The sequence below is a fragment of the Oryzias melastigma genome, linkage group LG23, assembly GCF_002922805.2.
Source record: "Oryzias melastigma strain HK-1 linkage group LG23, ASM292280v2, whole genome shotgun sequence".
NCBI classification, from domain to species: domain Eukaryota; kingdom Metazoa; phylum Chordata; class Actinopteri; order Beloniformes; family Adrianichthyidae; genus Oryzias; species Oryzias melastigma.
In genome coordinates this window covers 15,483,624-15,500,940 of record NC_050534.1, presented here as the reverse complement: position 1 = coordinate 15,500,940, position 17,317 = coordinate 15,483,624, and the positions used below count along the sequence as shown (strand labels likewise).

The window sequence follows — 17,317 nt, the reverse complement described above, 5'->3', positions numbered from 1 at the left end:
GAGAAGCCGTGAGGGGGGGAGGGTACATTTGGCCCTCCAATCAGAGAGTTCCAGAAAATTAATGTCTTCCAATTCGGACGTTGCTAAATCCTCGATGACATCATCAAGTCGCTGGTCATCTACGTTAATTCCTAGCTACCAGAGCTTGGAAAATACGTAACATCGATTTCATAACTTTAAAAAAAAGTCATGCTAAAACAAAAAGTCATAACTTAAATTTAAATGTAAACTAAACTAAAGAAGAAATGCGTTTCTCTTTCGTGGCACAGCGCATTGTGTATCAAGAAGACTATGGCTACCTCTTTAAAAAAAATTATTTTGGACACTATTACAGCTTCAAATGTCCCTAAAAATGGAGGGGTAGGGAGAAGCCATCGGGGGAGGGGAACAATCCAGAATGTTCGCTAAAAATTGTCTGTAAGAAAGAAGAATTGCAAAAACTATTGCAATCCAGGACTGCCGTAGGCCATAAGAAATCATGTTTCCGATAAAAAAAAGGGAATAAAATTGAGCAAAACACACCTAAAGGCACATGTTTGAAACGGCAAAGTCGAAGCTTTTCTGCCATGACGGAAGAAGAAACACACCTGAGGGTGTTTGGCAAAAAAGATAAAAACCTCAGAACAAACATGAAAGTAAGTTGATAAAAAGAGGAAATGTTTTTGTTTACATCCATAGGAGGAAAAAGGCTAAAAAAATCTCACAAACCTGTGTGGAGAGTCATTAAAAATAAGCAGGGCTTTTTTTTAAGCTCTTTTCGAGGTCTCTAAAGGTGAAGAATCATCCTAAAATATTGCACACGCACACTCAAAAACAGTCATTACCGTGTCCGGGAGTCTATTTTCACAAACTGCCGTTAACATTAAACTTCTGCATGAGGTCAGCAGTTCCCCGATCCTGCAGATTACCCGTCACCTCTGATGCACAACACACAAAAGCAGAGGGAGCGGAGCAGCTCCTCCTCACTCGAGCAATTAAACCCAGTTCTCCCAGCAACACTTTCATAAAGTCGTCATCATTTTAATTCAGTGAAGCAAAGCCGACTCCAGAGATCAAAACATGATTATTTGTAATTATCCTCCAGTACGTTTGTGTGAATTGACTCAAAATGAGAAAGGGAGAAGAAGTGTGCTAAAATCCATGGACTTATTTGTACAAGGGCGCCCCCTGGTGCATGTCTGTGGGTACTGGAATACTAAAATTTCTAATTTTTTATATGAAATATGTGAAAACTAATAAAGCAAATAAAAGAAAAAAAATACTTCAATTACAATTAATTGTAACCCAAACAAAGCTGATTATTTATGATGTTTTTACAAAGGCCAGAGTATATTTTCTTTGTTAAATAATTATGAATTCAGCCCTAAAAAGGTTAAATCTGCATTTTTACTGTTATACTTCACATTTTGTTGAAAAATGTGCATTTAATTGTGTTTTATAGTCCTATAAGATGCAAAAACGTTTTTAATCCAATGATTTTAGTAAGACTTGGTGTCCAAATTGAATGAAGTGAATGAAGGCTGAAATCATGAATGTAATCAAAGTACAGAACATAAACTGTCAACTTTAAAAAAAAAGGAAAAATTTGACTTGAATTGGAGCTTGAAAAAACCCCAAATCTGACAAAAGATAGGTTTGACTCCAATTACTTAGAGAAAAAGCTGATAAAGACTCGTTTGAGCAGAGAGATCGACCTGTTTCTACAAACTCATTAATCTACAACTTTCTCCATTTTTCTGCCTCTCCTTTTCACATTTCAGTTCAGGTTATCTGTGTCCACATTTATTAATCCTTCCATCGCTTATTATTAGGGTCAGGAGCTTGAAGAAACGCTGTAATTATGTTCATTAACTCTTCTGTTTATTAACGCTGCAGGACTTTATAATGAATCCATCACACAGACAGAGAGCAGAGTAGAGAGGAGATGACTGGATAATACGAAATAAGCAAAAACAAAGAGACAACTTGGAATAAAAGTGCACAGCACTAATGGAAAACAGGGAAATCAAAGTGAGTGTAAGTGAAGCAAATATTAATCACAGAAGTGCTCAGAGCTGATGCGAGATTTGATGACTCATCAAAACCGTAAAATAAATTCACAATAAGTTAGAGATTTTGTTATTTACATGAGTGCTTTTCTTATTTAGTTTGAATTTTAATGAAATATGTAAAAGTTCCCTTTGATATTACACATAACGAGTAAGAAGAAACAGTATTTTTATTAGTCTGTCCATTATTACCCCAAAAAATTAAGATAGAAATAACAAAAATTGACATATTAGATAGTGGGTAGTGCTTGTGCTGCCTGCGATTAATTAATCGTGACTTGTAATTAATTAATCTAATTTAATCGCAAATGTTTTTAACCTAATAATTGCTGTGAAAAGGCAAATTTTCATTTAAATTTGTGATATTGTGGCTCAGTAAATGTATTTAGAAGACACTCTGTGTGCCTTACCTGCACGGTTCCGTCCTCCTGGCCCAGCCCCACCACAGGCGGATCCCTGCACAGACAGGTACATCGGATCCTGGACGGTTTCTTCTCAGACTGCAGCAGCACGTCTCCAGTTCTGCCTTCCCGAACCTGGCACAAACCCACAGGTTACACATTCCACCCAAGACCGAATAAAACACAACAAAATGCTAGTCTGCACCTCACCTGCAGTCTGTTGCAGTGGTCCGGAGCAGACACGATAATGTTGTTGTCATTGAACAGAACATCAGAGTTTCTCTTCAGGAAGACCGCCGAGGACATGTGGAGCTTCTTAGTCTCCCACAACTGCAAGATCGAATGTATTACTGAAATGTACTTCTTTATAGCAAAATACATGAAATATTAGACAGTTTTTGATATTAAAACACTGTTGGGGTCTGAAAATAAAAATTAGGGTCTTGAAATTGTATTTTTGTAGGAAAGGTCAGACTTTGGAAACAAGTTTAAATACATAAATAAAGAGATAAGATTGTCCGTCGTACCCTGATAGTCTCATCATCTGAGCTGGACAGCAGCTGGGAGCCGTCACGGGAGAACTGCACGCGCTCCACCCAACTGAGGTGACCGCTACAATCGGCCTTCTTCGTGTTTTCCTCGATGTCCCAAAGCTGAAAAACACAAGAGAACCCCCAACTTGAATCATCCCCCTTATATGTATTAGCATTTGTGAGTACTGTGCTTTACCTCCACAGCATAATTGGAAAGTGCCAAAGCAAGCAGGTTACTAGTAGGGCAGACGTCACAATGTAGAACCGTGCTGAAAAAACTGGGTCTGATCTCCAAGAGCAAGTCTGCCGTTTCCACATCAAACATCTGAAAGAGCAACAAGCAAAATAAATAATTTCCACTTTAACTTAACAGCTGGAGATGTGAACGATCAATGTCTCTTCAAAGACACAAACCCGTGCATCTCTGCAGATCCGAGCGGTTTCTAAAAATAACGATGAAGAACTGATTGCAGCACAAAGCTGATTCTGGAGGAGTCTGGAGACTCATATTTCTAATCATAGTGCACGCTCTTCAGACAACCGAAATACAAACAAACACACTCTCATCCTGGCAGGAACGGTTAAAAGTTTTGATAATACAACAATTATGTCTGAGACTCACCAAAGCAGCATTTCTGGCAGCGCACACGATGCGTTTGCCGTCAGCAGTCCAGCTGCTGCACCTGACCGCCACCTCGTCGTCATCATCCACGTCTTTAAACGCGCCTTTCACATCGATTGACTTCCAGTTGTTTCCAGATGGAACTTCAAACAGCTACATAAAAAACAACACTAAGATCCAACTTTAATCCAACATTTAATGATGTCCCGCAGCAGTCACTGATCGCAAAGACCAGATTGTTTTTGCAGTTATTTTTTCTTACTGCACCTTTAAGCGAACATTTAACCCCCGCCACATTATCAAAAACTCACATTTACAAATTGACATAAAATGATGACATCCCAGCAGAAGAAAACAATTTGTCTCTTGTGGGGCTCAAAAAACGTATTAAAATACACTAACAAAACATAAACATGTTTGGAAAAAAAAGGACGTTTTGGAATTATTATACCCGACCTCACTTTCTATGCAACCACTACAGACTCTCGACTCCACCCTTATTCTTCTCTAAGGCTGGTTTGAGCTATATGAGAAAAATTAATGTGGTGCCACGAAATGTCATTTTTATCTCCATAGCAACCATTTTATGTTTTGGTCGCCATGGGATAACGAACAGATCTATGCAAGTTTCAGAAGAATCGACAAAAGTAATCTTTTGGGTTTCCTTAGCAACGGAAGTTATTAACTAGCCACGCCCACATTTCTATTATGTTAGTACCCTATATCATATTAATTTGTTCAGCTTTAGTCTGGGATTGATATATTTAAATTTTCACGATATTTCATGAACAAATGTGCGAGTGAGGGAAGAATAGCACTTTTGAAAGGTTGTACGCTGTTGAAAATCTATAACTTCTAATTACAATATTTACTTTAGAACTGTTTCCCAGTGATCCCTGTTAAGTTAGGAAACAACTTATAGAAATCACTAGGATGAGTTTTTGTTGTACTTGTACTAATAGTGTTTTTTTTTTTTTTTTCAGTTCAAGGTGGCGGCCTCTTCCCAAGGTCAAAGAAAGACAAAACTCCATTGGTGTTTGTAAACTTGAGCTGGCGGTATGTGTGTGAAATTTGGTGAAAATCGCCCAAACAAAAGGTTTATTTTCCCTTACGTGAAAATGTCCAAAATATCAGATTTTGCTACAAAATGGCCGCAAAGTCGTAGGTAGTGTGGCCATCCCATAATAATCTCAAAAGCTCCTTTGGATATCCCCAATACATGTACGATGTTTTCGTTAGTTGATTTTTCCTAATTTTTAAACTGAATCAGCAGATTCTTTTTGTTTGCTACGCATATTTTAACATTGTCATATTGTATATTTTTAACAGCGTTAGCATGACAAGCTAGCTTGATTGGCATTGTCCTGTTGCTCACACATTTTTACAAGTTATATGAAAATTTTATCCATGAATCCTTGGCTCAAGCTGAACGAAACAATATCACATATGAACATAATAGGAAAATAGGGGAAAAAATTAAAAAAACCTCTGTTGCTAAGGAAATCCTAAACTTTACTTATGCCAATTACGTAAAAAATTACATCAACTTGTTCGTCAACCCCAGGCGACCAAAAAACAAAATGGTTGCTATGGAAAAAAAACTAACACAAAAGTTGCCATTTTGAAAAAAGTGTTCACTTTTTTAAGTGCAGCCGCTCAGCCCGTAAAGGTGGGTCAGAGGTTGTTTTTGGTTATTCTATCAAAAAAAGAAAAACTTGACAGGTGTCAAATTACCTGAACAGTACCATCATTGGACGACGTGGCTACATAAGCATCATCAGGGGAGAAACAGCAGTGGTTGACCGTTTCAAAGTGGCCAAACATTGTGTTCTGAGAGGTAGGCTTGTTAAGATTCCACAGCTAAGGAAGAAAACATTTATATAAAAAACACTGAAAAATACATTTTAAAAAACATAAAGTCAAAAGACAGGTTATAAATTCACCATGGCATTTAATAACTCTCCACTAGAGCAGGTGGCCAGCAGGAGGCGGTGTGTTGTGTTGGTAAAAACACAGTGGTTGATCTGCCCTTGATGCTCCTCCTGAAAGGTCCTCAAAACAATCCCTTTATCTACGCTCCACACCTAAAACAAACCAACATTTTATTTAGTTTTTGAATTTTTTTTCTACTTTACATTTTGCACAAGTAATTTTATCTTTAATCCTGTTTTTGTGGCAATGATTGATCCACCTTTTTAGTACAATCTCAGCTTTTTCAAGCTGTTTTCCCTTTAAATTGATGAATGAAAGTTAAGTTTTGCACCTGGATTGTCTTTGCACTTGAACAGACTGCCAGCAGACTGTCATCAGGGGAGAAGGCACAGCAGACCACTTCATCACAGAGCTGGATCTCTGTAAGTTTCTCTCCTGAAGTGGCTTTAAACACCTACAAACACAGACACGCACTATAAAACTTAAAAATAAACAGTTAATACTGACATGTAGCAATACCAAAAAAAGAGATTCTAATTAATAGCTATTTTAAAAGTGCCATTTTGCTAAATATTTCCTGATCTTCAAAAATTATATGTAAAAAATGCTGGCATTAGAAATGCAACAATTTACTTTCTCCATGATTCGAGATAACAATAGATCCACTTCACTTTATTCATCCCCATTAGAAAAAATTCACTTGTCTGGTACCATCATATAGACATACAAACCCTAAAAAAATGAAAAATGAAACTAAAACAAAATAATTACTAAGATATTACCTAAAAAATTATATTACAAAACCTTGATATGAACTATTATAACGGCTGAGATACAAGATCTACGGAACCTTTTGGTTCAAACTAGGGGTGTGTATTTTCAAGAGTCTGATGATACGATATGTAATGCGACATATGTTTCACGATAGGAAGGGTATTGCGATATATCGTAGAACTACACAAGAAATTGTTTAATATTTTTGAAGCACAAAACCAAACAAAAAAGTGAACAAAAAGAAAATATTGTATTTTCTGGACTATAAGTCGCAGGAGCCAAAAAATGTATAATGAAGAAGAAAAAAACATATACAAGTCGCACTTTTAAGTGAAAAGTCCAACATTAATGAACAAATTCGAAAAACTGTAACGTTGTATTTGACACTGAACACAATTCATGCGTCTAATTTGAGTCCGCTCCCTCTTTAAATTCAATGCTTGTCCCAAAATGTGTTCATAAACATTAAAAAAAAAGTTATCTTTTAGCCTCATCGCTAAAGATACTGAGAGGTTAACAAGAGCTCTACATAAGCATCTACAGTGTCTCTATTCTGGATTCAGGACAGCAGTCTTTTTCTTTTTCTAAATTATTACTTGATGCAAAAAAATAAAAATAAAAAACATCATAATGTCCATGAATGATTAGATTCTCAGCCTTGTTTGTTTTGAACGGCACTTCTTCTTCTCCGTTTCTGTCAGCTGACAGCAGCAAATACTAACACACAAACCTGCAGTGCCCTCTAGTGGTTGTTGGTGGGAAAATAACGAATATATGAGCCTATTTATGTTTAAAAAAAAAAAAAAAAAAAAAAATCACAAATAAGTCGCACCCTTGGCCAATCTATTAAAAAAACGCGACTTATAGTCCAGAAAATACAGCACACTAAAAAAGTAAGACACTGAAGTTCACTAATAATTAACTAAATATCATCATGTCAGCATTTTAAATGAAATATCGCGATATATCACCAAATCCATTTTTCCCTACACTCCTCTTTCAAACCTCAATTTGTGGTAAATTTTTTTTGGTTTAATATATGCAAGTAAGAATGAAGAAAAATCTTTTAGTTAGCTTATACTAAAGAAGGTGTAAACAAAAGGGATGCAAAAATTCACCACGATTCGGTTCAATGGTGTAAACAGAGAATTGTGGCTTCCCTAGTTGGCACCGATACCTTGACGTTCTTAGTAGCTCCACACGAGGCAATTTTTGTCCCATCGTTCGATAAACTGGCAAACAGAGAGCCTTGGTAAGGATGAATCACCAAGCGGGACAGACTCTCTACACTGGTCTCATTTCTGGATATATAAAAAAAAAAGAAAAATTAAACAAAAACAACAGACAAAGTAGCAAAGCGAGCATAATTGTTTCATACGTGACGTCAAAGTAGAGCTTCCCGTCTTTGGCCCTCTCCTGTGCCAGCAGCCGAGCTTGTCTGTAAACCTCGGAGGTGTGGGGCTGAGACAACGCCAGCTGGACGATGTCGGGGAAAGGACGCTGCTCCAGGTAGTGGCCGCTCAGAGACAGGAACTCCTGGAACTCGCTGCACATTTCGCTGTTCTGGAGGGTCACAGCACCAAAATATGTTTCAGCAAATTAAGACAAGGGTTGAAACCCTAAGATTTTGCTACATTCCTAACTCAGTAACAACTTTGCAGTTAAGTTTTCTGACCTCTTTGTCCAGAATGGATCCATACTCCAAATAGTCATTAATCAGGTGGGCCGGTCCCATTATCTGTCCCTTCACGCTGATCCAGTCCAGCGAGAGCAGGAGGGAGTGCAGCTCCTGAATGCAATTGAAGAAAAGAGGCAAGATGCAGACCCCAACGTCTGAATGTCAATGAGCAGAGAGAACCGAATGGGCTTTTTACCTGGGAAAGGTTAGCATTGGCCATGTGGTAAGCCAAGTATCTGATCCAGTAAAGGGACTCCTCATCTCTTGAGGTCGGAGGACCGTCTTTGTAGCGGTGCTGGTAAAGGCGCACCACCTTTGTGTGAAGGCTCTGAGACACACATTAGAATACAATACAATAATGATTAAAAACCTGTTGATATAAGACCTAAAATGATATTTTTTGTGAGCAATTTAGGTCAAATCACTCCATAGGTTGTTTTATTTGAGGAATAAATACAAGAAATCTAGAAAACACTGAATAAATATATCTAAAAAAGCTTTAAATATATTAGTTGAATATAAAAATAAACATTTTTACACATATTTGTGCATAGATACCATTATAACACCCTTCATCAGATCTCTTTTACACACAAATGTGTTTTTTAGTTTTGGCTGTTGTTTCTTTACAGCCCTACAAAGAATTGTAGCGGTAGAACTCAAACCTGTAGCTGGTTTTTATTCTGCTCCAATAAGAAGTCCAGCTGGAGGTCATGGAGGTAGAAAACGTTGGGTTGGTCAACAAAAAGCATGGCTCTGTTGACAAAATCGGAGAGGATGTCCTCGGCTTCCACTTGATCCAAATCCCAAAAAACAGACATCAGCTGGAAAAAGAGAATACAATATTTTTGAGGTAGTTTTTTTTTTCAAGTAAATCTGGTTTTAGATTATCTAGATCATCTTGTGATCTATTGTAAAATCGTTCCCTGTGGTCTTTCTATTATGAATTTTGCCATTTTAGCCATAATTTTAAAAATTGTGTTTTTTTTTTAGGACATAGTTTCTGCAGAGTGGCAGTAGCTCATGAGTTGTGAGCAAGAACGTTGGTGCGATGTACCCACACTTCCCATCATCCCTTTGACTACACATTTTCCCTCTAGCTTACAGCCCTTCACACCCCCAATTTAGCATTACCAGTAAACAAAAATGAGCAATATTAAAGCTATCCAGCCGTACAGTTTTGAGCCAGATGCCAGAATGAGGCGTATTTTCTATGTCACAAATATGTTTTGATAATTTATATTTTTTCTTCTGCTCCTGTTTCACTCTAATTTGAAAAAGAAATACTCAGAAATACAAATTTTGAGCTTAATTTTCTTAATATATATCCTCCATCACTAGAAAAAGAACATGTTTGAAATTGGAATGTCAAATTATCTCGTTAATTGCAAACAAATTAGAGCGCTATTGTTTAAAATCGCATTAATATCATTTTTAATCTATAACTGTTGCCGTGCTGTCACATATAAAAAAACAAAAGGTCCAACTGTTCCTACAACATCACAGCTATTATCTGTTATGTAAGGGTGTGACAGAGCACATGTCTGTACCTGAGTAAGGTTTTTTTATCAAAGTGTTTGCATGAAATTGCGTCAGTAGGTGCACACACTGTTCCGCTTTACCATCTGTTGCATTTCACTTTGTTTAGTTTAATGGTAATGGTGATTTATTTGTTCACTTCCTGTTTTATTTTGGAGCACTTCCTGTTTCAGGGAGTCCAGTGATTTTGGTTTCCTTTGACAGGCCTGTTTAAAATTAAAGATGTTTTTTTTGTACTTTGTATTTTCTATTTGGAATTGATGTTTTCATAAAGTTATGTTGATCATATGGGACAATAAACTGTGGAATGAGGGATGCCAACATGTATGTTATGGATTTAATTTGGTCGTTTGTGCTCAAAATGTTATGGATTTTTCAGAAAGGTGTTTCTACTGTTTTCATAGGTTCCTACATGTTTCTTCAAAGTCACTTTAAAACTTTGTAAGACCTTGAATATGAAAAATTAAGACCAAGTTCTCAACCTATTTCCCAGTATAAACGAAGTAAAAACTAAATCAATTTTTTAACAAGTACGTATCAGTAAAGGAGTATTGCAATGAATTATGGTTTAAATTTCAGTAATTTAATTACTATACTATATAAAAAGTCACATGGAAAAACTTTAAACATCACAATTTTTAAGACCAAAATATCCCACTTTAATACTTTTTAATGCTTTTTATGTGGGAAACCTATGTGGACCAGCAGTTTTCTTTTGCTTTTTCTTAATTGTTCATTTTTCAAATCCATTTGTTGGTGTAAAAGTAAAGATTAGAAGGTATTTATATTAAGAAAACATCATAAAGCTATTTTTAGTTCTATTTTGATCTTTCACTGTGCCACAATGTCATGAATTGAAATGAAAATATCTCAAATTTAGACTTTTTACAGGTTAAAAATTTAAATTAAATTAGTTAATTAACTACAGGTCACAATTAATTAATCATACGACGGCACTAGATAAATCAAAGCCATTAGGATTTTTTTCATTTTTAGGGATTAAAGTTATTTAGAAAAACAAAATCTTTAACTTCTATAAAGATATATTTATGTCTACCAAACATCAATGTATGGTAATTTGTAGGTATAACTGTAGATAATTTGAGATATATCACGTTGTCATGGTGGCTCCTCTATCTCAATAGGTTGATTTATCTAAACAAAGTTAAAGACAATTGAGAACTAAAGTAACAGCCACTGAACTCAACATTAATCATCTTAATCCTCATAAACATCTTCTCTTTGCTTATTAAAAGTGAGTGACTTCCATGGTTAGAAAGGAGTTTTAAAACCAAAGTTTTTGCCGATGATGATGATGATAAAGTACCTTGGCTGTGACTTTGATGTCCTTGTGCAGGACAGCGAGATGGTTGTAGAGCTCTCTGTAGTCATCAGGTAAGTCTTCAATCCCTGCAGCCATAGCCTGATCCAAAGCCTCGTAGTTATAGGAGCTCGACTTCCTGATGCGCCGGAACTGTTTTTTCTCCAGCTGTCCGAGGTAATAACCCCAGCGGTCGGGATTCTCCCTGAGCAGAGAGCCGATCATGGACACCGCCAGGGGGGAGCCTGACAGAAACATTTGTTCGTTAAAGCACGAACATCAAAAACAAACAAAGTTCTGAACAAAAACTAACCTTTGCATTTTTTGACGATGCTTAAAGCCTCCACGGGAAGTTTATATCTCTCAACTTTGGAGAGTTGAGAGAGAATCTCCAGAGCTTTGTCCTCATCCACGCCAGAGTTCACCTCCACCTCGTGTTTATTACCTTTCAGAATAAAAGCACAAGTTCAGAGGACTTAGTTGGTGTAAGAAAATTTAGTGAAATATTTAGCAATACTTGTATCAATTTAAAATAGTGCTGAGCCGATAATTAATTATTATTTAAAAGCAAACGTAGTTCAGTCTCACTTTTGTTTTCCACTTAAATGTTTCTAAATTTACCAAATAAAAAAATAAATAAATAAATAAAAAAAAGCACCATGAATGTGCTTGGGTAAAAGCAGCTTGGTTATGAGATACAGTTACAGTGCTTAATGTTCTGATCAATAAATACAATAAAAATACAATTTTGTGAAATATCCAGTAATATTCACATCATTGTTATGTCAAAATTAAAAAAAATAGTGAAATATTGTCTGATACTTCGGGATACGCATCGTATCATGACATGTGTATCATGATACATATCATATGGCCACATACACACCCCTAGTAGGAAAGAGCCTCTCAGAAATAAAAAAAAATACCATTAACAACATCGGCAAGGGAGCGATTTCTGGTGGTCAGAAGAATCCGACAGTTGATGTCAAAGGCCTTCAGCACCGTGCTGTCCCAGACGTCATCAAGAATCAGGAGAGACCTTAAGCAAACAAACAAAAAAAAGATAAAAAATCTGTCTCCAAACAAAAAAAAATAGCTAGATAAAAACTGATGCAAAATACTCTGACAATCGTTTTACATTTTAAAACAGTTTTAGTACTACTTTCTGAGTTTTTTTATTTAAGTTTTGATATTCTGTCGTCACAGTTTGGCATTCATCCATCCACCAATTTTTATAGCCCACTAAATCTCTTTCGGGGACGCAGGGAAACTGGAGTGGACCCAGCTACTGTAGGGCAAAGGCGGGGTACACCTTAAAACAGGTCACCAGTCTGTTGCAGCGTCACACACTCACACATTTAGGGACCATTTACAGTCCACAATGAACCTATGAACAATTTTTTTTGGCCTGTAGAAGGAAATATGAAACACATGAAAAGGGAATAAAACATGCACACAGAATGATCGGGATTCGAACCAGGGCCTTGTGGGGGAGAGCTAACCACTACACCATCGTTCAGCCCCAAAGCAGAATGTCTCATTGGAAATAAAAATGCAAATTAAAAACAGACAAAAACACTTCAAGGTATTTTTTTTTACAAAAATGAAATAAATATGACAAATGGGAATGGGATCAAGTCCTCAGATATATAGTTAGGACTGCACACTATAAGGAAAACTTAATGTGATATTTCCAAATTTCTTATATTTTTTATTTTATCTTTCCTTTTAAAGTATGTCTGTAATAAAATGGTTCCATTGTCAATATTGTGATTTTTTTCAAATGTTATAAGTATAGAGAGAAAATAGTCTTTAAGTGGTCAAATAGTCCAGCGGAAGAGCCCCGTGCTGGAGGGAGTGATTATTTCTGGAAAACTTTTTTTTTTTTCCTTTTAAAATGACGAGTGTTCTTAAAATGCATTTTAGACTTTTATCTTTATATCTGAGCATCTCTGTTTAAGAAAGTGGAAAAAATGTCAAGTTTTCACCAGAGATATTTCACAATCTAAGTTCAAAGCGACTGATCAGAAAACTCTGATGACCCAGCATTCTAGCAGCATTTGAATGCATCATCACATAAATGTTGGAGACAAGAAAAGCGTCTCACATCAGATTTATGCGTAAATGTGGTTTTCCGTGTTTATGTCGAGTGATTGGTGAGTACTTTTTAAAGATTTCTATGTGTAGTTAGTTTCAAGATGTTGTAATTTTAACTTGTACGTGTGTAAATTGTATTTTTTTTTTGCGTGAATAGGCAATTGCAAGTACACACAATTATGCACAAAATCTATTGTGAGTGACAAATCAAGAATTACAAACACAAACCCTTTGAGACTAATTTCTCTCCATACTGAGGCAAAAGGTGAACAACAAATAGAGTTTGAAGAAGACATGTAGGTGTAACTTTTTCAGAACTACCTCAAGTGGGCCTCATATAAGCAGAAATGTGGAGGAAATAATTTTGATTTTGAATCTGGTCTGTGATATTTCCTCTGTTTGATCTCAAAGTGTTTTTTTACTCAAAAACATCCACTGGTTCAAAATAAAAATGCTGCTTTATATTTTATTAATCCATTCTATATGTCAGTGAAAAGTTTTAAAGCTTAAGTCCTAAAATTCCATGTTTTTTGCTCCTTCTTAAAAAAAGTCATAAAAATCCTTAAGACTTAAATTTAAAATTCATGGATGTCACTCTTTAGATCAGGTTTGTAAACACGTAAAGAACCACATTTATATATAAAAAAAAAAGAAAAAAAAAGAAAAGAAACAAACCTGGCATATTTTCGGATCACGAGGAAGCGCAACCGTTCCTTGGCCTCGTCCAGAGTGCTGGGGGGCCGGTGGAACGGCTGTGAATCCAGGTTCTGTTCCAAACGAAAACACAAAGTCTGGATCTTAGTCAGCAGGTCCGGTTTGTCCAATCGGCCGATGGACAGCCAGTGGATCCCTTCAGGGAAGCACTCTGTGGGAGAAAATTAAAAAAATAAAACTAATAAACTGCATTCGTAAAGTAAATAACACATTCCAAACAGTTTTGACAGCCATTTAATTATTAGTCACCTTCGATGAGGGCTTTGTGTCTGACTGCCTCAGAAGCAAGAACTGACTTGCCCGAACCAGCCATGCCAAAGACTGTAACCCAACCAGGCTGCTTCTGGAGCTTGTAGAGTTTCTCCCTGATTTCATCCTCCTCTGTTGGCCTGTGTACAAAGGCCTCGGGTCTTGGGGGCACGCCTCCTTCACTGAGCACGGTCTGGACTAAAAGTGAGAAAAGTTAAGAATTCAGTTATTTTAAAAATTAACATCACCACTCTCACACCCAAACATTTTTTAGAAACCCACAGCAGCAGCAGCAATCACTTCTCACCGTGATATTGAGGGTTGCTGTTAATCTGGGTCGGCGGCAGATGACTTGTCAGCAGACAGGCCAACTCCTCGTATTCTTCTTTAAGCAGAGCGTTGTAGAAAGATTTAAAGCAGGAATTGCCTTTTTTCAGCAGGAGCTCGACCAGAGCTGCAGCTTGTTCCTTCTTGGTTTTCTGGAGAGATGGACAGAAATCAAAAGTAGATTTTCAAATTAAAATTGAAAAAACAAAAGACTTTCATGTAAATTTCAATTTACATTTGCAGAAAAAGTAGAAATGAAATTAAAGAGAAAAATACAACTAGATTAAGTTTTTTCTTCTAAACAATTCAGTGGGAGTACATTGAAGAGAAAACAAAACATAAATTAAATTACTTTTAGTAGATGAGGAAAAATGTTGTATTTGTTTAAATATTTAGATAAATTATCTGTTTAGGCCACAAATGTGTTCACCCAACAGTAAAGAATTGAAAAAATTCTTAAAAAGCTGGGCTTTTAAAAAAAAAAAAAAAGGACTGAATTATTATTTTTTGTTTAATGTTTTGTTGAAATTTAAATACGCTTTGTGCCATTTTTTCTTATTCTTTTTAATTTAATAAGAAATACGTTACATAAAGAAAAGAAAATAATAAAACAAAAAAAATAGCTTTTTTTATTTTTTATAATGTTATTGGAGATAAATACACACAAAAACAACAACACATGAACACCAAAGGCCTTTATTTTATACTTAGGAAACAATGACACAAGTCTTTTAAATATTTAATGTGACAAATGAGAATGCAAAATGTAAAAAAAAAAATCTTTCAACTAATGGTATGTTTCCTAAGTCACTAATAAATTATTTTTTCAAAACAAGCATTTATACTATAAGAATAAGGAAAGTAAAAAATGCAAAGATTAGAAGCACATTATTAAGAATTCATGTCTGTATAAATAAGAGGTTTAATGGAAAAAAAATCCACAACATGTGTCAGTTATACTGCTTTACTGAATTAGAGATAGTAAACATCAAAGTCGAGACACAATAATAATAATAAAAAATGATAAAAATTAGCATCTTGCTATGAAGTGCTGCCTTTTTGTGGAGTCAAATTAGCTCAAAGTGGATGAAAAAAAGATTTTATAAATCAGAACATTTTAAAAGGTAAAGTAAAAAATATAAAACTTGAAAATATAATTAAATTTGAGTAGAAAAAATATATATATGCCTATAACTGCTACAAAAAAAGGTACATTTCTATTTTTTTTGCTATTACGTTTCTCTTCCTTTTCACTTTCAGTTCTCAACTTACAGTTTTAACAGACTTTCGTTTTTGGTAAGGAGCTTAATTTTAGGTGGAGGCGGAGCTTTGAGCTCATTGGCTACCAGGACATGATTGAAAAGGTTATGGTGAGGTCGTTACCACAACTGTACATGTCAAAGGAGGGATGACACAGGGGGGTCCCAATAGTTAAAAGTACAAAAAGGCAACTGTAACAGATAAATGTTTCAATTTTTTATTCTTTAATATTTCTTTATACGTTTAAAATATATACAAATTACTTTTTCATTTTTTTTTATATTTTCTTCATGTAAATAACCAGTATTTTCAAGTTTAAAACTGTTTTCACATTTTCTAAATATCTTTTTCAAATATACAATCTAGTTTTCTTTATTTCTTTTAAGGTGACCCTAATTTGACCCCACCTTTTTTAGCTGACAACAATCTGAGAGTCATCAGACGAAGATCACCAAAGACAAGATGTTAAAAAAAACACCTTTGATCAGATTTACCTGATTAGTGATCGTATCCTCTTCCTCGACCGTGACGGCTTCATCACTGATCATGTGGTCCAACAGGACGTCCGGCTTCATGACCTCCTCCAGTTTGTGGCGGGACCTCAGGAGACAGGCGTGTGCTCTCTCATCCAGGGCCATCTTCACCCGTCACCTCCAACCATGCAGTAGCTGGAAACATTGTAAAGATAAACAAGGAGTTCACCTGGGAAAGGTAGTTTTATGGGCATGGAAAACACACAAAGTTGGACTTCACCCTTGACTCATTATGTAGTTCTGTCCACCAATACTTTTTTGTATTTGTGTTCTTTACATTTGTGTGTTTCTGTTAATAAATGTGAAAAGGAGTTTAAAAAAATGACACACACAGAACAAAGCAAATATATTGTTTCTGGTTAGTTATATTACTGTAATAATTACAGTATCTAAATGACAATTAGCAGAACAAAAACGAGGAAGGAAAGAAAAACAGAAATATAACACCTGTTAAAAGAAAATGTAGAATTTTGCTATAGCTATGCTAACTTTTATTACCATTTTCGTTTATAAAATTCCCTCTCAAAAAATGTTAGTTATTAAAAGGTAAATTATCTATATATATACAATGCTAGCTTAAATGATAAGAGTGTCGAAACACATTTGTCTCAACAAGTTCACCCACTCATTTGAGAAACTGAAACAAAGAAAGACAGGAAAAGCCGGTACTTACGAAAATATTCTGGTGCCCGACAAGAAAAGTAGTCGTTGAATTATATACCAAACGACAATTTTGCGTTTTAAAATATCCGGTGAGTAAATCTACGGGTATTTTTTCAGCTTTGCTTTCATTGGACCACTTCACGCCCAAATTCAAGGCTTCGGCTTCCTACTTCTCTACAAAAACAACAACCTCATGTGAAACGACCAATAGGATTTTAAGGTCCATGTCACGTGACCAGTGAGCTCACCCCATCTGTAACCGGGCGAAATGATGCGACGTTCACGTACTTCAGTTCAGGGAAATTACTGGGATATTTAAGACGTGAAGATTTTAATTTATCATTTAAAAGTGAAACATAAGGCATGAACATAAATCTGCCACTAACGAAAAATAATTCTGTTTTATATTTTTGCTATTTAATTGTAATATGGCAGTCAAATATATGAACGAGTGTTAAAATGTACTTATTTGATAAAAAAAAAGGTTTCTCTTAAACACGTTTATGCTTATGAATTTATTATTTATAAACAATAATAATTTTTGTCCTCAAATATGTCGTACATGTTAAACCATAGTGAGTTTTTGCTACACACTACTGTGATGGTAACCGCACGGACTCACCTGA

The 17,317-nt window shown here is 35.6% G+C and overlaps 1 protein-coding gene across 1 annotated transcript in view; it reads right to left on the bottom strand.

Moving 5' to 3' along the window:
• apaf1 (apoptotic peptidase activating factor 1) overlaps positions 1-16,905 on the bottom strand; it is a 45,175-nt gene extending 28,270 nt beyond the window's left edge. Inside the window, exons 1-21 of the mRNA XM_024290801.2 lie at positions 16,702-16,905; positions 15,990-16,163; positions 14,216-14,387; positions 13,909-14,106; positions 13,621-13,810; positions 11,775-11,887; positions 11,162-11,293; positions 10,855-11,093; positions 8,654-8,812; positions 8,185-8,316; positions 7,986-8,099; positions 7,689-7,873; positions 7,488-7,611; positions 5,868-5,990; positions 5,548-5,688; positions 5,339-5,464; positions 3,605-3,757; positions 3,179-3,307; positions 2,977-3,102; positions 2,660-2,779; positions 2,459-2,584 (exon numbers count right to left, since the gene is read on the bottom strand). Coding sequence (XP_024146569.1) covers positions 2,459-2,584; positions 2,660-2,779; positions 2,977-3,102; positions 3,179-3,307; positions 3,605-3,757; positions 5,339-5,464; positions 5,548-5,688; positions 5,868-5,990; positions 7,488-7,611; positions 7,689-7,873; positions 7,986-8,099; positions 8,185-8,316; positions 8,654-8,812; positions 10,855-11,093; positions 11,162-11,293; positions 11,775-11,887; positions 13,621-13,810; positions 13,909-14,106; positions 14,216-14,387; positions 15,990-16,133 — 2,946 coding nt within the window. The 5' untranslated portion in view covers positions 16,134-16,163; positions 16,702-16,905. The remainder of the gene's footprint in view (positions 1-2,458; positions 2,585-2,659; positions 2,780-2,976; positions 3,103-3,178; positions 3,308-3,604; positions 3,758-5,338; positions 5,465-5,547; positions 5,689-5,867; positions 5,991-7,487; positions 7,612-7,688; positions 7,874-7,985; positions 8,100-8,184; positions 8,317-8,653; positions 8,813-10,854; positions 11,094-11,161; positions 11,294-11,774; positions 11,888-13,620; positions 13,811-13,908; positions 14,107-14,215; positions 14,388-15,989; positions 16,164-16,701) is intronic.
• Positions 16,906-17,317: the final 412 nt, after the last annotated feature.